Source organism: Pteropus medius, unplaced genomic scaffold (genome assembly GCF_902729225.1).
Source record: "Pteropus medius unplaced genomic scaffold, Ma_sr-lr_union100, whole genome shotgun sequence".
Taxonomy (NCBI): Eukaryota; Metazoa; Chordata; class Mammalia; order Chiroptera; family Pteropodidae; genus Pteropus; species Pteropus medius.
The window spans coordinates 455,479-479,931 of record NW_024340694.1 but is presented as its reverse complement, the minus strand read 5'-3'; the positions used below and the strand labels follow the sequence as shown (position 1 = coordinate 479,931).

Sequence of the window (24,453 nt, the reverse complement as noted above, 5' to 3'; positions counted from 1 at the left end):
CTCTCCTCTGCATATTTAGGCAAATCTTAAGCTAAATTGTGATGCAAGTTTAATGATGTTATAGATACTTCATTGATTATATTATAATAAGGAGTTCTTCATTTTCTCTCTGCATACCAGAGGTAGAGATAGATTGGAAATAAAATGGTATTGAAAATAGGATTGTTTCATCTCCTGAATTTTCACACTATATATACAAACTATGTATACAAATATATATATATTTTACAAAAGCAGAGGAAGCTCTTAGAGAAAAATACAAATATGCAAAGGAAGAATATAACATCCATAAACGTACCTATCCAAAGAAAATTATTGCTAACACTTTGGAATAAAAACTTCAAAAGTCACATATGACTATGTTTATAATATTATTTTTATATTAAATTTGTATAAGCTATATATATATATATATATATATAGTCTCGGCTAAAAATCTATATCTATATCTATATCTATATCTATATCTATATCTATATCTATATCTATATCTATATCTATATCTATATCTATATCTATATCTATCTATATCTATCTACCTACCCATCTCTAATATTTGCTCTTCTAGTTCTCAACTTTTTATAGAAAAACCTCAATTATCCCTGGCATTTTTTTTCTTTTCTGTCTGCTATTTTTCATATGACATGAGCACAAAGTAGACTATTTTCCAATTTTATTTAAAAATATGTTTAGATAAAAAAAGAACATTTTACAACCCTAGTGAGATTTTCCCAGTGGGCTCAGAATAAATGAGAAATTGCCTTCTATGAATGTATATGACATTTAGCTGGTGGTTTCATTGTTAGTGGCCGAGCTAAACACATTTTAATGGATAATAAAGTATACCCTGGCTAGCCTTATTATTCATCTTTAAAACCCTAAGAAATTTCCCAAATGTGCCTTTCTGTATTGCTAGAATAAGTTTCATAGTCTCAAAAGAAATGTCTACAATGATTCTGTTCATTTGTATAGGAGGGAAGTAAAGATATAAATGTCAAGAAAATGTGACAAAGTATAAACTGAATTCCTATGCAAACAATAAAATGCAAGATTGTAGATACAGTTCAGTTTAACTATCAATGAAGCTGTGATTTTTGTTTTGGATGAAAAATATGCTACACATGTGTATTTCACTTTAGTACCAATGGAATATATACATATATTTTTTAATGTAAATGTTGGAGTGAGAAATGGTTTTAGCTGCAGCTAATAAAGTCAGATAGCAGGTATGGTTTAGGGGCACCAGATGTCACTTGGCTTCTTCCAGAGTTTGAGAAAAAGACAGAAGTGGTATGTATTTTCCTGCTGGAGTCAGAATTTCCCAAGACACAGTCAGTACTTTAATAGCACCGATGCAGACATTAGCAAGGTGCATATCATTGTGTGTTAGGATGGGAAGTTGGAACAACAGTGCTAAAGGCAGTGGTGACTTTTACTATTTTTTTGTAAATTGGGGGGAAGCAGGGAGATGTAAACATTCAGAAAAAGGAGAGAAAACCCTCAGCTCTGATCCTAGCAATAGTAATAATATTGTGTATTAATATTTATTCTTAGTAGTAGTTCTTACTAAGAATTGTAAGTAATTCTTAGGAGCATCCATATATTTGTCATATTATACTACATTATAATAACACTAGTATTTATAGTGGTACAGCAGCAGTATTATTGGTACTAGTAGTAAAAGCTAACACTTACAGAGAGTTTATGATGTGCCAGGTTCTATGCTAATCTCTTGGACTTCATTATGCCATGTAATTCTCACGATAGCTAGAAGAAGTTAATAATATTACCACTGCCATTTTATAGTTGAGGAATCTAAGGCCTAGCAGTATTATGTAACTTTCTGAAAGCCATAAGCCTAAGTAGTAAGGCTAGGATTTACATTCAGGCAGTCTGATTTTAGAGCTTGTTTTTTGTTGTTGTTGTTTTGTTTTGTTTTATTTTGTTTTGTTTTAACATTGCTATTATGCATCCCCTACATAGAGATATAAAACAGTCTGCTTATGAGAAGTAAAGCAAGTATAGTATATTGTGATTTTAATTTTTTTTCTTCTAATGTATCCCAAGTTCAGTTGACTTCTTCTACTTAAACAACAATATTTACCATACCTGATGCTCTCCAAATAAGACAAAACATGACAGTGAAACAAATGTGAGGCCAATTCCATTCATGGTTATCTCCAATGGTAGAAACAGCAAGGAAGATGAAGATGAGAGTGTCACTAGCACTGCTCCACATCTTCATGAAGTACTTGGTGGTGCTTTGGGACTTCTGAGAAATGTTAGCTTCCATATAGCGTTTCATGCACATAGCACAGGCAATAATTCTAAAGAAGGGAACAAATGTGTAAGAGTAATACTTGCATTTAACTTTAAGGGAAAGTGATCACATTAATGTTCTTAAAGACTAAATCAGGATTTCTGTGACTTAAGGTGCCTTATCCTGTTACAGAGTATAAAAAACATGCCATTTCCTCTGAATTAATACATTTCTAAGACTATCAAATACTTAGTTTTCAAAATAAATGGCAGTTTCTATGTCTTTTGGTGTTCTGAGAACCACATGCTAACTTACTTGACCATCTTTAACATTGTCTAATCTGTCCTTAAATAGGGTTGCAGTCACAGATTCTAATCATTGGCAGCAAATTATAAAGAAGCATATGCTAAGAATGAGAAATACATCCTTGTAGCCTCCAAAGCACAATAATGTTATCAATAAAGCATTTCTTGATGCCAAGGGAGGTTTTTTGCTGCTTTATTCTATTCACTATGCTTTCAAAATTATGCTTTTATACTCCTGTTTCATAATCCTTTCCAAGCTTTCCTTAAATATATTTCTTTGTACCTTTCAACCCACAAAAATGGTTTCTGGTCTGCTGAGACTTTCTTCCTGCTCTTATTCATTTAAGGGTAAGATATTTAGATATTTTTCTGACAGTTGGGAGAGGTGAACGAGGGAGGGGAGAACACTGCATGTAAGATGAACAATAACCTGTTTGACACCCCATGCTAAATTATTTTTAAATTATTCTCTAAGAAGTAGGGAAAGATGATAACCATCCACATATCTGCACTCATTTCAGAGAAGACAGATGTTCTTCCACCTTTAGTATAACCTTTTTTAAAATGTAAAACTCCCAGAAAATGATTTACATTAAAAGCCATAAGAGTAAGAATGTCAAACTAGGAATCTGTTGTGCAGATTGAAGATATGGGTAAGCTTTATCAAATTCTTAGTTTTGCCCAGGACCAGCCCAGACTAAACAAACAAGTCTAAATATTCTAATGTGAAACTAAAGGCATAAAGGTTGCTAATCCTTAGTTTAAACTAATACTCAGAAGATGGCTAGAGAATTAGCAAAGGTAAAACCAAAAGTAGTAGGGAAAATAGTGATCAGCAAGGAACTATATTCAAATTTCAGCTCTAGTTAAACCCAGAATAACAAAGGGAGCCTTGAAAAGACTGATTCACCTTCATTTCCTTTAATGTTAGTAATAACTGATTGACAGTTTTCCTTAAAGTTACTGCAGGACCTCTAGGATTACTCCAGTCAAACTAAACCCACAGCATTCTGTTAAAGGCACACCAATTTAAGACAGTTAATGACTTAAAACGTCATTTGACAAGTTTAATTCTTGTTCTTTTTTTTTTAACCTACAGATAAGACTAAATACACATATACACATTTGTATATAAGTAGAACATTTATTCAGTGCTTAATTTGTAATGAGCATATCTTCTAAATGTTTTATTTATCTCAATTAATTCTCAGATTGACCTTTATGAGTTATTGTCTCCATGTTACAGGTGAATGAGACCTAGATAAGTTAAATACTTTTCTCAAGGTTACTTGGCTAAGAACTAGCAGAGTGGGATTGAATCTAATTAATCTGTCTCCAGAAACCATTGTCTCAACCACCTTGATGTATTTTTCATATATACAGAAGGCATTTCATTTGTATGAATGACTCTCGCTTTTCACGTGTGACATGTTCAATCAACATGATGTTTTGCTTTTCCATTTCTTGGGAGTTACCTTTTCTTACTGACTTGCTTTTGTTTTATGTTTTCTTTCATTAATTGGGTATTAAAATTTTCTGACATTCAGCATCAACCCAATATAACCCCTTCCCTTTTTTAGGAAACACAGGTAAACTTCCATTCTGGAAGAAAGAGAAGTATAAAAGAAGCTTCACTGACTTTTCCTTTCTTTTTTTCCTCATAACAGTTTACAAGGGGACTTTGTCAGTTGATTATTTCAATTTTTGAAGGTATACTTTCAAATATTTTTTACACTTAAAATTAAGTATTGTTGCCAAAGTATATTGTTTTCTCTGTCAAACTGCATTTTTTTCTTTAGTAAGTTTAGTTCTAAAGAGCTGACTCTCCTGCCATTGTTATATACTGTTGCTGCTTTGTTCTCTAAATAGTTCGGGATTTCCTCCAAAAACTGGATGAGTTCCATGATGATGTTCAATGTTCCAGGACAGATTTTTTTTAATGTTTTAATTGCTCGATTTTTATTTTAGCCTCAGCTATTTTAACTAGATAGGCTTGGTCAACGAGTAAACAACCAGCCTTTCAAAAATCTGATAGCCAATCATCTGTTCTCAATCTGTTACAGGTTCTCTGCTTTCAGCTATAATTTTGTGTGCAAATTTTAAAGATGAAAGCTGAATTCCTGTTATAAGTGCAGACATCTCAAGAATATTTAGTTTTATTTGGTTAGTGAAAATTTGTTTTCTATTATGTAAACCAGTCCCTGAATAATATTAAAAATATCTAAAAAATAATGTGGACGTCAAAAGCCTTAAGCGAATTGTCAAGAGATTTCACTTCCTTATTTTTCACTGTTTAATAATTTCTTCTAATAAATAGCATTTGGTGATGATAATTATTACAAATATCTTGTTTTCCCACGTGTTACATTTATTCTCATTTCCTAGTCCGTAAAAAATAATGAAAGCAGTTTAGTAACCACAAATGTCCATTATATTGGATCTTTTTGTGATTATTTGAGAGAAATGGAATAATGAAATCCTTAGGAAGTAAGATTCACATTGGGCATCTGCTGAAATTCCTGAAATACTACATGTTGTCTGGTGCCTTTCAGCACAGGATAGTTCTTTGTTCGTACCTTTCAATATCTTAGAGGAGGTAATTACCTTTTCATGCAAAACAAATAAAGATGGCCTGCATAAGTTAAATTTGTCTTCTTGTAGGTTGGCACTCCCTATGTACTAATTTGGCAACGATTCTCACCTGCTTTATAAGGTTTCATATTCCTACTTCTTTTATTCATTTCCCCTCTACTAATCAGATGTCGCCCAACACTGGCCATGATTAACAGAGTGTTTTTATTCATGAGACCCTGACTTTTTTTTACCCTTTTTCTTTTTTATTTCTTTTTATTTTCACTGCGAAATTACAGTTTTATTTCAGCAAAACAAAAAAATATGGGGTAGATGAGTGTTATTTTTCTATAAAGTAAAGCCATTTAAAAATCAAATTCTAACAATACAGTTTATTTTTTTTTGAGATAGCATAACAAGAATTTTATTTATTTATTTATTTTTTATCATGGTGAAATCCATAGCAGACATCATTCTTCATGGTGAAAAGGCAGGTTTAAAGTAAACAAGAAATAAGACAAGGATTTAAACTTTAAACAAGAAATAAGACAGGGACATCCATTATCATAATAACAAGTGTTTTATATTTTTCTTAGTTTCAAGTATACAGTCAGATGGCTATCATCAATAAATCAAAGAATAACAAACGTGGGCAAGGGTGCGGAGAAAAGGGAACCCTCAGAATTGCAAATTGGTACAGCTGCTATGGAAAATAGTCTGGGAGTTTCTCAAAAAATTAAAAATGGATATACTTTTTGACCCAGCAATTGCACTTCTGGGTATTTATACAAAGAAAACCAAAAAATAATTTGTAAAGACCTATTCACCCCTATGTTGATGGCAGCGCTATTTACAATAGCCAAGATATGGAAGCAACCCAAATGCCCATCAACGGATGATTGAATAAAGAAATTATTGTTCATATATACAATGGAATATTACTCAGCCATTAAAAAAATGAAATCCTACCATTTGCAATGACATTGATGGACCTGGCGGTTATTATGCTGAGTGAAATAAGTCAGAGAGAGAAAGATAAATACCATATGATTTCACTTATATGCGGAATCTAGGGAACAAAAAGAACAAATTAATCAAAACAGACTCACAAATATAGAGGACAATTTGGCTGGGAGAATGGGGTGAAGTGTTAAAGAAGTACAAATTAGTAGTTGGTAGATGGTTATGAGGATGGGGAGCATGGCAAAGGAAATACAGTTAGCATTAATATATTGGCTAGATGGGAAACCAGAGGAGAGAAGAAGCAATTAGGGCAGTGCTTTATAAACTATATAAATGTCTAACCAATGTACTGTATACATAACAAGGATTTTAAAAAAAGTTAGAACAGCTTTTTTCTTAGGCAATTTATTAGACTATCAGTTAAAACCATTTATTCACTTTCACCATTGCTATATTGTTGAAATATCAAGCTCTAATGTAGTAAGCCTTAATAATTAAAAAGGGGCATATCTCTATATATAGATTTTATATGTAACACCTAGTGCTGAAGTTGGGCTACTAGTCATTTAATAAACCTATCAAATAACAATATTTTTACCAGTTCCCAAAATACTTTACCAAACTAACTTTTCTCTAGGAGGCACACAAATTAAAATAATATTAATAATAAATAAATGAGTAAAACATATTCAATAAATACATATTGAGCTTATAGAGGGAAATGGTTCTTCAGCTTCTCTGACTTAATCAAAAACCCAGAGAGAACAATAAGCTTTCCTAAGATATTTTTACTAAGACCCAAACTGTAGGGGATAATCACATCCATGACCTAGGAAGTTTCAACACTAAGGATCAATAACAGTGACTGTTTTTCAACATCCTGATAAAATCCACTTCAAGGCATTTCAAAGTAATTTAATTGTTTCCAGACCCTAATTAAAATTTCCTGATGCCAGGATCACAGCAGCTCAACCTTATATTTTCTACACATTCCTTCTATTTTATGTAAAACCATTAATCATTGAACTATATGTACCCTAATTGAAACTTCTAATGCACTAGGTATATTTTCTCTCATTCCTCTATCTAAGTGGCCCCTACTTTTCCAAAGTTAGAGCACTGCTTCAAGGTTTCTTAAAGCTCTACTCTCAGACTATAATCCATAAGCAAGACCCTAAGTAAAAGTCTTTCTAAAATTTTTAAAGAGTCAAGTTTTTGTTGTTGATAGCATCTATGGTATGCTAGTTAATGAGTAAAACAGAAAACTACAGAAAACATTGTCATTGTGTTACTGAAGCCCACAATTCTGGGGGTGGGAATGGATAAAATACACTCATATATGCATAAGATTAAATAATTAAGTACCTTATGACTATTTTCTGGAAGATTTAATGAGTAACTAGTTACAAATTTTCCTCATCACCTAAAGTAGTTAATATGAATCAGAAACTTTGCAATATCTAATGACACTAAAGATTAAAAGAAGTTATTATGGAAGGCAAAAGGAGAAAGCAAGCAGGAAATGCTTACAGCCTCTAAATATTTAGTGATGAGAGAGCAAATAAACCAGGCTACTTTTCTCTCTTTTCTATCTACTCCTTTTCCTGCTTTTTCATTAGTTCTCAGATCTTTCCTTCTCCACATGGTACTCTGTCCAAGGCCCACTCATGATAGCAGATAAGTGCTTTTAGTTATTAATTAAACATTTGAGCATTTCTTATCTTCCTTTGTTGTCAACCTATTATTTTAAGTGTATGTTTTGCCTCGTTTAAGTAGATTATAAGATCTGTGAAAGCAAGGGCTTTATTTTAAAATGCTCTTTTATTTCCCATAACAATGAGAACGGCACTAAGCATATAGTAGGAAGTCATAAATACTTGTTTGTTGTTTGAATTAAAGTGTATCTCAGAAACATTGAAAAAAGATTTACTGGAGCTCATTCTAACCCCAGAGGTTCCCACTCAATGTGACTGTGTATACTTCAGTCCCAATAAGTTCCTTATAGTGGAAATCAGAAATGAAGTTGAGTATGAATTCGAGATACTAAATGAATCAGCTATAATTAAAGGCTTCTCCATATATTAACAACCAATCAAAAATAAATATTCTATTTCCATAGGCTGCGATAATAAAAAGTCAAGGGAAAATGTCTTCATGATGATTTCATAATAATGTTAAAATTTATAAAAGGCAGAAATTAAATCTTCCTTTTCACGAAAGAAATACAAAAATTGTATTTTATCACAAAATAAAATAATTAATACTGTCTATGCAAAGAATGCTTCTCTTTAGTCTTATTCCAGTATATAAAAATAAAGATGATGACCTTCTTCATTGATTTGGCTTCAATTCCTACAACAGTCTCTTTTTTGCCTTTTAAGTGTAATTTCATACTTATAAACTTGCCAGCCTTCATCCATTATTTATTGTTTCACATCTTAGAGCTGTCACTTCAAGAGTACAAAAACAACTGAGCTTTTTAATAGAATAGTATGGCTTTTAGTCTCAAAAAGGTGATAATAAAATAGTTTTAATCAAGAAAGAATGGCTGAATGTGAATATATTTAAAAATACCGAAATGTACACTTAAAAATAGTTAAGATAGTAAATTTTGTTATGTGAGTTTCTTTACCACAATTTATTTTTTAAATGGCTGAGCTTCACGTAGAGTTGTTATTTTTCATCCACTTTTTAAAAGTAGGAGATTCTGATCTTTTAAGATGACTTAGTTATGCTGTTGAGTGAAAAATCTCAAGTATGTAATCATTCACTCACACATCTCTTTATCTTTCTAGAATCAGTTTTCTCATCTGAAAAATTAGGCGGTTGGAGTAAATTATCTCGGTTTCCTCCCAACTACAAGGTTTAAAGTTATACTTCTGTTTTTAGTTTTGAAGAAGAGAAAACAGGAAGCATTTCACTCTGAAAAGAGAATAGGACAAGCAACAGGTTATTTATGTATAGATAACTAAAATTAGATGCTCTTCTGAATGTATGGTTGCTGTTCTAATACATTAAAGCAAAAAATGCAGCAACTAATGCTTTACATGTAAATCATTTCACAAGTTTGAGAAAAATGAGGAAATGAAAATTTCTGTACTTTTACAATAGTGAAGTTTTAATCTATAGGTAGATTTGATCTTTGGATCAATGTAAATATATAGATATTATTTTGTATTAGACAAACAGAAATTATTTTTAACCAGGTTGATATTACATCATAATCTGAGAGTGGAAATGATCTCACCACAAAAGGTTTACACAAATGTCCTCCCCACCAAAATAATATAAGTGGTCATATTCAGTTATAATTCTTAGATAACTCAGAAGCAATTCAATCAACCAAAATTAAAAAAAAAAACATAGTATAATAGATGGTCACAGGGATGGGGAGAACAGCATAGGAAATGCAGTTAACATTAATGTAATGACTAGGTGGAGAGCCAGAGGAGAGAAAGAGCAATTAGGGGGATCATTTTATAAACAATATAAATATCTAATAATGTACTGTATACTTGAAACTAATAATAAAATTAAATTTAAAAAAACATACTAGCCAAATATAAATTTTTGTTAATAGAAAAGTTATAATAAGTCCAAAGTTTTTCAATGTGTAGCAAAAAGAAAGCTGCCGTGACTGACAGAGATTGGCCATCTTTGCATAGAGAAGCCATTCTACACTGGCAAAAGACCATTGCTATGTGGTACTTTACCTGAATATAGGCCTGGCCCCATTGTCCTAAAAAGAACAGAACCAGTTGCTCTAGAATTGAAGAAAGGCCTTTTCCATCTCCTTTATAATGGATTTCTCAATCTCATATTTAAATGCTATAGCAATACATAGGGGGAAAAATCCTGTAAGGATTTTCACTAAAATGTCGTTTATGGTTATCCTTGCATGCTTGGTTATAAATCTTTTTTTTTTAATAGTCAACTTTTTTAATGTTTTACCATGAACATGCATAATTTATAAATTAAAATAAAACTGTTTTTGCAAAATTACATAGTGTGACTCATACACAGCTGGCAGCACTATAGGTTACCAGTTCCATGGATGTCTTGCATAAAGAAAAAATCTAGGAGGCAGAAATGTGTAAGATTTCAGCTCATTACATTTAATAGAGTATAAGGCTCACATATTCTCAAGGATGAAGAGAAAATACAAAATAACAGTATAATGCGCCACTTATTGAGCTCTCATGAAGAACCAGGTACTGTGTTAAGCCCTTTACATCTCAATTAATACAACACGGTCATGCAGCTAGTAAGTAGAAGAGCTGGAACTTAAACCCAGACTTTCTTCATTTCAAATTCTATGGTCTTAGTCATTATATCCTACTATACTACTTTTCTCTATCTCTATCCCAGTTTTTAAAAAATGACTTCATCATACAAAAGTAATATAATAAATAATTAACTACTTCCTGAAACACAAAAATGAGAATATAAGTTTGTTCTACAATGACTATTTCATTTATTAGAATATTTCTGTAACCCCCTCACTCCAATATTTCCAGACTTTATCCACCAAATAGCAGTTGTTGTTTCTGGGACTTGATCTCAAGAATACAAAATAATGTAAAACACAAACTAATAGAATACAAATACAACTAGCAATGAATGATCATTCATCTGTAACACAAAACCACATATGGTTCTCATCTGTACTTCATGTTTCTAAGGTATTAGATATGAGCAGTCTACACATTATTCATTTATGAATGAGATGTATCTCAAAAGTTTATTAATTATATTTTGATGGTATTAATGTTATAAATGGTGGTTGAATTCCTAAACTATCACACAAAATCTATTTAACTCAGAACATAGCTAATAAGCAGTAGTAGCATCCTGGGAGCTGGACGTCCTGTAGTGCTGGAAGTAGAAGGTTTTTTTGCTTTGGTTTCATTGGATGAAAGGCTGACCTAGAACAAAATTTTAAAATCGAATGTTTCTAAGTCAGCAACCAACTATATCTCCTCCAGCAGCATCATTTTGTCTCTTTACATCAAACAAATCCAAGGTCAATGTAGAAATTCAAGATGTCAAGTAAATTGTTGCCCTTTGATTACACCTATGGTTGTTTAACCTTAAAGATAGATGTGGTTAGTCTAGTTAATTTGCTTTTAAATAATACATAATACCTATATAGCAATCCATACAGCCAAGCGATTCAAAAAATGATTTTTAAAATCAACCATTTTATTCTCTAGAATCTCAGCTATGGATCTCTAGAAAACTAAAGGGCAAACTATCTAAATCAAGACAAATTAGGTTTATAAAATTAGAAATTATTTTTGAGTGCCGCTTTTTATTAAAAATATTTTCCAGAAAATAGCTACTTACAATCTAGTGACTTATTCTATAAAATTACAACAAAATATGTTTTGTTTAAGATCAAGTGTTCTTATTCAAATTATCCACTTTCAATCATTCTCCAGTTGCTAAATTCATACTCATTCTTCAAAGACCTGTATAATTTCTCGAACCTTGTATCGTTCATAGCAATTTATTTGCAACTCTAGCTTGACCCTTGTCATGTCTACCCTATACCATAGTTACTCATATAGATGTTTCTCCTTCACATACATTAGCTAATGTCCATTGAGCATTTTCTGTATAACAGGCACAATACTTATCACTTTATACACATTAGCTTGCTTAATTCTCATGGCAATTGCATCAGTTACACACTATTTATTTTGCCTAGTTTATAGATCAGAAATCTGAAGCTCAGAAAGATTTAAATAACTTACCTAAGGTTATACACCTGGCAATCATCAGAGAAGGAACTCACATATACACATCTGTCTGACTGCAGAACCCAATGCCTTAAAAACTACACTATAATCCCCCACCCACCATCCGCTCTATTCTACTGGACTCATAGAGGAATGAATCTCATTCTTCATTGTATGACTAGCTCTTAATATTGTGCCTCATATATTTTTTAAAGTTTAATAAAGATGTCAGATAACTATTTTCAAGGCTCACTTTGGCCTCAATCAGTGCTTCTCAAACAATCTGTGGTTAAAGATCAGTTTCTGTCAATTACAATAAAATCAATTACTAGAAAAGTGAAATAAAATATAAGACCTATAAAATACAAGTCCCCACTTACTATCATATTTAAAAGAGTATTAAAGATTATAAAAGTTTTCAATTCCTAAACTAACCAACAGTTCATGGACCAGCACAAGTCCATGAACCACGCTTCAATTATCATAGGCCTAGATCACTATGAAGCATTCCACAATGTCAAAACACATATTAGGTCATTATGGTCCCTCTGTGCAGATGTCACAGCAATGCATAAACTCTTAAGGATATGCATGGAAGAAAATCTAACACCTAAATAAGATTTTAAAAAACAAAAGTCATAGCTTTTCCAAATCTTTTCTCTTAATAGAATTAGACTTGATTTTTATGTGCTCTTAATTTGTTTCATGTTTGTTCCTTAATTAATTTAATAAGACTGCTTAGAGTCTTTAAGACTAAACTCTGAATTTTAAGTAAAGGTTCAACTATTGATTGCCATATGAGTAGAAGTGTTTCTTAGTAATTAAATTCTAGAATAAAAGGTCATGTCTGTCATTGACTCATTACAGATCTTTAGGGAATTCCTTTTACTTTCTTCCTGAAATATAAGATACTTAAGAATGTCATTTACTCACTTTCTGAATCCATTTTTCTATAAGGCAGGTTGTGTCTGAGTCATAGACACATGATAAATACAAATGTTTTCTTTTATAGAAGTGATTTCATGATAGCTTATCTAAAATTCTATGAGTCATTCATGCACTTGTTTATATATTCATTCGAAAGTAAAAATTGAGTTGCCACTGTGTGCAAGTCTCACTATAGTTCTTTTTTCTCATATCATTCTCAGAAAAAAACATTGGTTCTTTTCTGATAACATCGTTGGCATTGTGATTTCAAAATTGAGCTAGTTGGATAGTCCAGAGAAGTTTTCCTGAGGACACATACATCAAAATTTATTTTATTCTGGTCTTGGAAATTTTGAATTAAAACAGTGGAAGTGGTAAACAGGGATGTCTTTGTGATTCCCTGTTTAAGTGTTTGCTCTAATGTCATTGACTAAATATACAAAGATTCTTTCACTTACTCCAATGACTAAAAATGTATAGGCTTAATAAATTTCAAAATTAATAGAAAGAAAATAGAAAGAAACTCTATGATTCTATTTGGTATCTTTAAGGAATAATCTCAGACTAATAGTGTCTACCATGAAAATAAAAAAAATAGGTTATAGCTAATATTTCAGATTTTATTTATGTACTTATTTTGAGCTAGGATTTTACATTAAATTTTAGTATTTAAAATGTCAACTAGGCTAGAAAGTAAATAGAAGGTACTTATCTAGAATCTGCAAATAGTGAAGATCACAGTTGCCAATGAAAGCCATCTGTGTGTCAGTGGGATAGAAGACAAACTCCTTCCAAAAGTGAATTATCTCTATGCTCTACAGGCACATAGAGTTCTACATTCTAACAAAGGGGAATCTACAGCTATATTCTAACAATTTCGAAAACTAAGTGAAGTTTTAAATCAACATAGAAGTTTTATTATATAGGGTACTTATGTGGTGATTGATGTCATTTTCTTAAATAAAGCATTATTATATTGTAAAACAGATGAATTATGAAATTTACCAACTGGTACAGCTCAAACTTATTATAAAACTGGAGGATTAAGCTATTCTTAAATTCTAATGCTTAGCTTTGTAACTCACTTCAAATGCACAAAAATAACTTTATAATGTATTTATGATATTGTAAAAATTCTATATGTCACTATATGAAACATCTTTCTGAACCTTCCTGCTCTATAGTGACCTCTTTTTTTAACAAAATTTATAGTTTTTTTTTTTATGGTGGGGGAAGAAAGTGGTATAAAAAATAGTACCCTTTGGTTATTTCGACTATAATTAGAAATTTATTTTATTAGAATGTAAAATAATTTTGTTTGAACTCCTGAATAGGAATCACAAACAAGTCAACTGCAAGAATAATTTTCTGTAGAGAATATAATTCTTTATCTAAGAATATTTTTAATGTTAAGATGGAAGACAAAAAATGAATTGATTTGCTGCTTTCTACACTGTAATGTTGATATAATACTATCAGGAAACGGTGCATTTCATTAACTATATATTGAAATGATACCAGACAAGAATAGTTGTTCCTCTGTTCCTTCTGCCAAGAATTTTTGCCAATTTGACATTTAATAACAATGCCTACTATTTGATGGGAGTCTCAAAAACAATATTAGACAGTCTCAGCTGTCTGACCCAACCACAGTTATTAACATCGTTCTACTATCTATGCTGGTAGACAAGAATAGCAAACAGTTTTCTTAGTGAAATACAGACTAATTAGAAACTCAGAGAGGCAAATTCATATTTGTCAAGCTTTAAAAAAAGGTAAAAAAATAATAGTGATAAAAAACATACTTTCAAGTGTCTAAATAGAAATCTAGCCTGGGATATTAATCTCAAAGAGTTATTTACTATTACTTATAATACAAATATATGTGCATATAATTTATTTTCTCATTATAATAAAATTTCATATTTTATACATAAATTTTATATTATAGAAATTGGTGCAACTAATAGGCAGACTTTTTTAAAATAAAACTTGTTTAAAGTAGAAGGCAATATAATAAAATCTATATTTATGTAAATATCTAACCATCGTACTGTATACCTGACACTAATAACAAAGCCATTATTAATTTAAAAAATCAATAAATGTATACTTATTGACTTCAGAAATAATGAATTCTTGAAAAGGAACCAAAATGAGTTCATGCAGAAAAGTTGCTTCTCCATTTTCTTCCCTCAAATAAAAAAGCAATGATAATATTGACCATTCTAAGAAGCAGTAATCCTCCAGTACAAACTGATTCATATACAGCTCACTTCTGAAAAAGTAATCAATGCTTTACTGAGTGCAGGTGTTTTGTGCTACATTTTTCAAATTATCAAACAATGGAACAAAATAGAAGGAAGAGAAAAATTTCCCAATAAAACATCCTGGCTATAATCATACTTTTGCTTCATGCTTAACATAGTGATTCAATCGACAAATAACTACAGAAAGACTAAAATTTGCTTTTCATATTTAAAGAGCATTAATTTAATATATTATTTTATCAAGCAAAATCATTATGTGACATAGATATTATGTACATTTAACAGATAAAGAAACTGAAGCTCAAAAGGTTTTAAAGGAGGTTTTCAATTTCCATTACAAAAAAAAAGATAAAATTTTAATTATGTAAATGTATTTAATATTTAAAATCTATGCATTGACTATTAGTTGAAATATCATTTTATCCATTTTAATTACAGATTCAAATATCTTCATTATCTGATGTAATTTGGTCCTGTAGGTGCCCCAAATATCAGTGCTCTATTTTTCCATTTTTAAAATAACTATTTAATTTTATGAGAGGGAACTTGATTAACAAATTCCAATAAGTTTCAAGTGTACAATTCAATGTAAGTCATTACATTGTGTGTTCACCGCTCATAGTTAGCTTTATTTCCATTGACACATATTTGACCCCTTTTACTCTTATCTACCTCCTTCCTTCTGGTAACCACTAGTCCACTGAATATGTCCTTGAGTCTCTGTTTGCTAGTCATGTTTGTTTGGTGTTTTTAGATTAATATCCCATATATATATATATGTGATACCATGCGGTTTTCAACTTTTTCTGTCAGACTTATTGTGCTTAGCATGATTAATTCAAGATCCATCTATATTGTTGCAAATGGCAGTATTTCATCTCTTCTTATGGCTGAGTAATATTCCATTGTATATATGTATCACATCTTTATCCAATCATCTATTGTAGCACACTTCGGTTGCTTTCATGTCTTTGCCACTGTAAATAATGCTGCTATGAACATCGGTGTACATATATCTTTCCAGATATATATTTTCAAGTTGTTTGGGTAAATAACCAGTAGAGGGATTGCTGGATTATATGGTAGATCAATTCTTAGTATTTCGAGGACCTTCCATACTGTTCTCCATAGTGGTTGTACCGATTTGCAGTCTCACCAGCAGCATATTAGGGTTCTTTTATCTCCACATCCTATCCAACACATTATTACTTGTCATGTTGATAATACCCATTCTAACAGGTATAGGATGGTATCTCATTGTGGTTTTGATTTGCATTTCCCTAATAGCTAGTGAAGAGAGCATGTTTTCATATGTTTGTTGGTCATTTGTATGTCTTCTTGGGAGAAGGATTGTTCAGGTCCACTGCCCATTTGTTAACTGTATTGTTTGTTTCTTTGTTGTAATTGAGTTGTATGAGTTCTTTGCATATTTTGGATATTAAGCCCTTACCATAGGCTCTGCTTGCAAATATATTTTCACATTCAGATGGTTGTCTCCTTAGTTTGTTGACAGTTGTGTTTGCCGTGCAGAAGCTTTTTAGATTGATATAGTCCAATTCATTTATTTTTACTTTTACTTCCCTTGCCTTTGACATCAAATTCATAAAATCCACCCTAAGTCCAAGGTCCATGAGTTTTCTTCTATGCAATTTACTGTTTCAGGTATTATATTCAGGTCATTTCATTTCGAGTTCATTTTAGTATGTGGTGATAGACAACAGCCTATTTTTATTCTTTTGCAAGTGATTTTCCAGTTTTCCCAGTACCATTTATTGAAAAGGCATTCCTTTCTTCATTGTATGTTTTTGGCTCCAGTGTTGAAAATTATTATCCTATATAAACAGAAATTTACTTCTGGATTATCAGTTCCATTCCACTGGGCTGTGTGTCTGTTTTTCTGCCAATACCATGCCATTTTATTTATTGTCACTTTGTAGTATAATTTGAATTTGGGCAGAGTGATACCTCCAATCTTGTTCATTTTTCTTAGGATGGCTTAGGCAATTCGGGATCCTTTGTGCTTCAATGCGGATCTGACGATTTTCTGTTCTATTTCTTTAAAAAATGCCGATGTGATTTTGACGGGGATTGCATTAAATCTATATAATACTTTAGATAATAAGGGAGCATATTATTTTCATGTTTTGTTTTCCGTAGATTTATTATGAAAGAGGTTCCCCTTTGGCCTGTTGCTAAGAAGGTGTGTGTGTGTGTGTGTGTGTGTGTGTGAGCTTATTAAAGTTAGTGTCCAAGCCTTCTTGATCCCTGAAGCTGAGATTTAATCATGTCTTTTTTTTTCTTATATTCAATCATGTTTGCTACCCTCGGTTTCAGTCCCTGTCAGTGTTAGCGACAGTTTCAGTACTGTTTACTTAAATTCCCCTGGGCTCTGTGGTGCTAGGTCTGGGAGGATATGGGGTGGAGGGAAGGCTCACTCTGGGTTAGTGGGTGGGGGTTCCTGCTAGTGTCCATGTCTCAGCCTCACACTTCACAACTACAGCTGATGTTGCCTCTCCACACTTAGCTCCACTTTCTGCCCTGATTCCTGGGCTCCACTGTGTGGAACTTGCTGATCCCTCAGAAAGGTCTATTTGGGGAACATGCCACAAATTCTTCCCGCCTGCTCCTTGTACTGAGAGCTCTGGCTGTGTGAGACAGCTTCTTTGTTTCTCCCAACCTACCTCCCCAAAAAACTCCTGTTGGGGGGGCGGTCTAGAAGCTCTTATGAGCTCTGGAATCTCTTACATGCAGAACACTCACTCAAATGTGCTTGTTTACAGATTGTGTGCTATTTGTTGAGTTTCAGATGTTCAGCTTATTGCTATTTCAAGGAGAGAGATCCAGGACCACCCCTCACTCTGACATGCTTCTGACATCGCTCCCCAATGTTCTATTTATTAATCCAGTGTTTTCACTCTAAATAATTTTCCAATTTATACGACATCTTAGTATATGTTTCTCCCAAATATTTTAGTCATGCTGTGCTCTTCTTTTTCAACTACATTCAAAATAATTGCACCTTAGGTAAGATAGTTTTACACCAAAACACAAACTTCATACAGGTACATATATTTTAAAGGATATTCACACAAATAACTTTTAAATAACAAAAATGCACCTAAAGGCCTAGCCTAATATAGTGAAAAAAATAAATAATTTAATGATTTTGTTAACCTATATCCATAGAAAATAGGGTAGATCTTTTTTTCATTAAATTTGACAGTCATAAGAAACAAGATTATCAGATACAATCCTAAAGGATATTTGTACTCCTTACTTCAAACAAAAGATTTTAGATTTACAAGAAAAGTCAAGCACCAGGAGATTTTCAGAGGAAACAAGTAGCTTTGACAATATTGTGATGTTTATGGTTCATTCTTTCAGGACTCAATGCAAACATGATGACTATCTCCACATTTTCCAAGCACTTTAGAATTCCAGTGTGCTCAAAATAAGAAAGCCACTTAAAGGATACTATATTAGAAGCTTGGGAAAGTGCCCTGGATTAGAAAAATAAAATTTGTTGGCATTCTTTTACTTGTCTTTTATAATAGGCAACATAGACAATAAAGATGGAAGAAATTTAAAACACAAACTACATCTCTCAACAAATTAAGATATAAATGCCCAGACCCTAGATAGAATCTTTGCATTCAATCTAAAACATTTGATTTAAAACAGACTAATTACAACCACTGTACCGTGACATTTATCATTTACAATAAATTCTTTTAGAACTGAGAGTTACATAAAGTTAAATGGTATTAGTTCCATAAAACTTAAAAATCAATTTTGAGGGATGGGTTCAAGATGGTGTAGTACATAGATCCTGCTCTCACCTTTTCCTATAAACACACCAAAATTACAACTAAATTTAGAGAAACCATCATTGAGAAACACCTGAAGACTAGTTACAGAATTACTATAACTGAGGATATAAGGAAGCCAGACCGAGATGGGTAAGAGAGTCAGAGATTCAGTCTGGTCAAGTCCCACACCTAGTGTGGTGATTTACAGATGGGAGAAATATCTCAGCCATGGTGGTCCATCCAAATAGCGCTCGTCAGTTCAGGGGACCAATGCCAAGAAGAGGAGTCCCCATGACATCTGGTTTTGCAAACCAGAAGAGATTTCATCCTAGAGAGATAAAAGGCTATAGGAGACTGAGATGCTGCTCTTTAAAAGCTCAAGCAAAAAATCATGCACTCTAAGCTCCAATGTGGAGGAAGCAGTTTGAGAAGACCCTCATGTGGAGGAATTATATGTGCAGGAATTATAATGACTAACTTTAGAAAAAGTGCCAAAAAGGCACAGATCACTGGGAACTGTATCAGGGAATACAAGCACTGGTGGGTGCTATTGATTTTTTGTTCTTTTGTTGGGCTCTCCTTCCATGTGGCTAGCCCAATGCAAGTCAACACATCACTTGTGTCACTCTCCATTAACCTGGGTAACAATATTTGCTTCAACCAATGTTCCCCTGGGATCCTGCCCTGCTCAACCTACCAGGCAGAGTCTTTTCCAAGCAGCTTCAGATCTGCCACACAGGGTGACTGGCCTCAGCTCACATCATAACTTCTTCCAAGAGACTCCAAGCTTGGTACTAGTGGTAGCTGACCTTGGTTCACTTTGTAGCTCTTAACAAGTGGCATTAAGCTTGGAACAAGTGGCAGCCAGCCTTGGCCCACACTGGAGCCCCTGCTAAGAGGCATCAGACCTGATACACCTAGAAGTGGGCCTTACACTATACAGAGCCCCTCCAAAGCAGCTCCTGCACTTTAGGACTATTCCTTGCACACCAGATTCTCTGCAATAGTCACAGTTGGTCCTTCAAGCCAGTCAGCTCGAGATTTAACTCTACATGCTGGTGTAGTTACAGTAATAATAACCCAAATACACAGAGGATACCCATGGAGCACCTCACTCTGATGACTAGATGGGATTATGCCACTGGGACCCACTCAACCTTTTACAAAAAAAAAAAAAAAAAAAAAAAAGAACACTCTTTTAAGACTAGGAGATAAAGTAGATTTACTTAATAAATAGAAAAAGAAAAAAAAACACAGATAGATGTTTGAAATAAAAGACAGCGAAATTTGTCCCAAATTAAAACAAGACAAAAACCCAGAAAAAGAAGTGAACAAAACAGAGACAAGTAATCTACAGATAAAAAGTTTAAAGATGCTCAATGAACTTGGAAGAATAAAAGATAAATACAGTGAGAACTACAATAAGCAATTTTTTAAAAAATCAGAACTGAAAATTCAAGAAGTAAAATAAAAATGATTCACTTGAGTGAATCAGCAGATTAGATGATGGCAAAGAATGAGTCAGTGACAGGAAAGACAAGGTAGTGGAAAGCACACAATCAGAAAAGCAGGGGAAAAATAAATTAAATACAAAGATAGTTTAAGGGACTTCTGGGACAACATCAAACACATCAACATTTGCATAATAGGGCTCCCAGAAGGAAAAGAGAGAGAAAGAGACAAAAACCTGTTTGAAAAAAATAATGGCTGAAAACTTTCCTAACTTAATGAAGGAAACAGACATCTAAGTCAAGAAATCACAGAGAGGCCCAAATAAGATGAACCCAAATAGGCCCACCAGACACATCATAATGAAAATGTTAAAAGATAAAAAGAGAATCTTAAAAGCAGAAAGAGGAAAATAGCTAGTTATGTACAAGGAGATCCCCATAAAAATATCAGCTGACTTTTCAGAAGAAAATTTGCAGGCCAGAAGAGAACAGCACATTATATTCAAAGTGATGACAAGATAAAACCTACTACCAAGAATATGCTACCCAGCAAGATTACCATTCAGAAATGAAGGTAAGCAAAAGCTAAAGGCATGCATCATCACTAAACCAGCATTACAAGAAATGTAAAAGGGACTTATTTAAGCAGAAAAGAAAAGGCCAGAACTAAAAATAAGAAAATATAGATGTCAGAAGCATGGCAGCATGCGTAGTGCCCTTGAATCTCTGCCCTTGAAATTGCAACAAACTGAACAGCTACAATTCAGCAGAAGACACCCAGTCTAGCACACAAAGACACCTGAGAGATGTGTGCATCAGATTATCTAAAGGTGGCAAATCGGTTGAGCAAGGGAGGAGGAAAGGAAAAGGAGCTAAGGCCAGTGCTGTAGATACAGCCTGTACCTCTGTGCGGGACCTAGGGAAATAGGAGAGGGAATTAGGTAATGGTTTATGCTTTCTATAACACTGAGCAATCCTGCCTGAGTGATCAGCATATTCTACATGGCAGAACACAGAGATCAGGACAGAAACCAGTGCATAGATGGAATACAGAGGGGCAACAGCTGTATTTTAGCAAACACTACTGCCAAACAAAAAGCAGAGTCACAGAGCCTGACCACTTCCCCACACCATTTCAGACTGCTTCTCCCCATACCCATCCAGAGCCAGCAGCAGGACCCATGGAAAACTACAGCAGTGAGTGTCAGGCTACAGAGCAGGGAACTGAGACACACATTGCAGATAGGGGTGGAGATATAAAGGAAAGGCAGCTAAAGTTTGGCAGCCAGCATTACTGGAAGGAAAACAGCCACAGATGCAGAGGTGGCTTCTCTCAAACTACCCTACCCTCACCTATCAAGGCTGATTTGGGAAGGGGCAGCAGAGCACTGCATCTGGGTGCTGGGGCAGTACCAGGACTTCAGGGACTCTTCAGAGGCTTGGATCCCTATTGCCTATCACATTCTACTATGGGGGTAGAGCCCTGGGAACTAGGAGACCATACCTCCTTAAAAAACAAAGGGCATTTTGGGCCATAGGGCAGGGATCTGGGAGGCCTGGGCAGTGCAGGAGGCTTGTGTGCCACCTACTGGAAAACAAAAGAAAATCTCTTCTTATCAACCTGCTAAAAAGAGATCACTCTAAATACTTAATAATAATAATAATAATAATAATAATAATAATAATAATAATATAAAGCAAAGTAAATTCCCATAAATGCCTACGCAGAGAAATAATGCATCAAATGCAATGAACAACCAAGGTGTCAAAGCAGATAAGAAAATGAAAAATCTCCAGAAAATTAACTAAAAGATACAGAAATATGTAATTTAAATGACAGAAATTTCAAAATTGCAGTTCTGAAAAAACTCAACAAGATGCAAGAAAATTCTGATTGTCAGTTTAATAACCTCAGAAATAAAATCAATGAACAACGGAAATATCTTACCGAAGAGATTGAAACATAAAAAAGAAATAAAACTTCTAGAGCTGAAGAACTCAATAAAAGAGATAAAGAATAAAAAAGTGAGCTTAGAAAATAGAGCTGACTAGATAGAGGAAAGAATTAGTGATATTGAAGACAGAAATCTGAAAATGATGCAGATGGAAGAAGAGAGAAAATTGAGAATGAAAGAAAAAAATGAAAGAATTCTAAAAAAAAAAACTGACATCAGAGAGCAATATAAAAATAATGGATATACCTTATGAGAAGAGAGGAAGGAAACAGAAAGCATATTCAAATAGCTGATAAGAATTTACTGAACCTATGAAAAAAACTGGATCCTCGAATCCAAGAAGCAAATGGAACATATAATTATTTCAATCCAAAAAGGCCTCCAAGGCACATTATATTAAAACTGTCAAAAAATTAATGACAAAAAAAAAAAGAATCCTCAAGTCAGCCAGAGGAAAAAAAAGGAGGCAACCTATAAAGGAAAACCAATTAGATTATCTTCAGACTTCTCAGTACAAATCTTACAAACAAGGAGGGAGTAGAAATACATATTCAAACTAGTAAAAGAGAGAAATTACCAGCCAAGAAAAATATATCCATATTCTGGTCAAGATGATGTAGAAGGTAGACCCTGTGCTCACCTCCTCTCATGACCACATCAAAATTACTATAAAACTACAGAACAAACATCATTGGAAATCTAATAAGGTCTAGTGGAAAAGAAGTCCTATGATGGGACATATGTAAGAGACCAGTTCAAGTCTGGTGGGGGGTGGCGAAGACATGAAACAGGGCAGTCCAACAACTTTCTGTGGTGCTCAAAAATCAGGAAGGATATCTTGGCTACAGAGATCTCCCCTTAGGTGCAAGGGGTTTCAGCCCCACACCAGGTTCCACAGCCCAGAGTTTCAGTGCTGGGAAGAGAAATCTTCACAACCTCTGGCTGTGAAAACTAGCAGAGATCATGGATGAGTGAGACAGAAGGCTGCAGAAGTTGCAGACATTCCTCTTAAAGTGCCCACGTGTGAAATTACTCAGTGACAGACTCACTCACTCTGAGCTTTGGTGCTAGTGCAGCCACTCAAAGAGCACCAGGGACATGTAGGGAGGAACTGAGCTGTCAGGCTTCCGGATGAGAGGTGGAGGGGCATCTTCCTCCCAGACAGAAATGTTGGCATTATCCACTGTTCCTTTGTTAAGAATTCCTACCTCCTGCCCTGAGGATGTAGGTAGCTGCCATATCTGTGTCTCCATCAACCAGGCTAACATAGGTCTCCCTGTTCAGGTGATTCCCTGAGACACCACCTCTCCCAACTTTCAGGCCCAACTAAGCTGTCTCCAGTGGTTTTTCCATACAAATGGCCCCTCTTGGCTTCTGTTGCATACTTCCTTAAAATCTCTGAAAAGCTCACAAAACCCAAAGAAACTGACCTCAGCGTACCTCAGCATCTGACCTCAGCGTACCCTGTACCTCTTGCAGAGCAGCCCCAAGCTCCACGCTAGTAGCAGCTAGCCTTGGTTCCTAGCTTGGCCTCTTGAGGTACATCTGAGTCTAGCATGGGTGGCAGCCATATGTGAATTGCTACCAAGAATCTTATCAGGTGGCCACAAAAGTGCATAGGCTGCAGCTGGACTTGTTCTGCAACTGGGCCCCTCTGAAGAGACCCTTGAAATGACATGCCAACTGGACTGTTTCGACTGATGCCAAAGATGGAATACCACTTATGGCAGCATCTGAGGAGGACACACACAAAGGGCAGACTGATCAGGCACCAGAGCTCTGCTGGTGAAGCCTGTGCTATAGGATCATCCCCTCCAGAAAAGCTCCTCCACTGGTCATGCCCAGTCCTCACAACAAATTGGCCCAATTGGATCCCTCCAATTGACATGAAAACAGCAATTAAGCCCCAAAGTCATCAGAAGGAAGGAAATAATCAAAATGAGAACAGAATTAAATGGCAATGAGAACAAAATGACAATATAAATGCAACGAAGAACTGCTTACTTGAAAACATCATAAATGCAACGAAGAGCTGTTTACTTGAAACATGAATAAAATCAACAAACCCCTGGCTAGATTCACTAAAGAAAAAAGAGAAATGGTACAAATAAACAAATTCAGGAGTGAAAGAGCTGAAGTTATGACAGATATCACCAAAATACAAAGGATTATACAAGAATACTATAAAAAACTGTATGACA

At 33.9% G+C, this 24,453-nt stretch overlaps 1 protein-coding gene across 2 annotated transcripts in view; it reads right to left on the bottom strand.

The window, feature by feature from the left end:
• LOC120603325 (sodium/hydrogen exchanger 2-like) overlaps nt 1-24,453 on the bottom strand; it is an 88,789-nt gene that overhangs the window by 29,961 nt on the left and 34,375 nt on the right. For both annotated transcript variants that reach the window (XM_039863688.1, XM_039863694.1), the window contains exon 2: nt 2,110-2,327. In XM_039863688.1, the coding sequence (XP_039719622.1) occupies nt 2,110-2,168 (59 nt within the window). In that variant the 5' untranslated portion in view covers nt 2,169-2,327. The remainder of the gene's footprint in view (nt 1-2,109; nt 2,328-24,453) is intronic.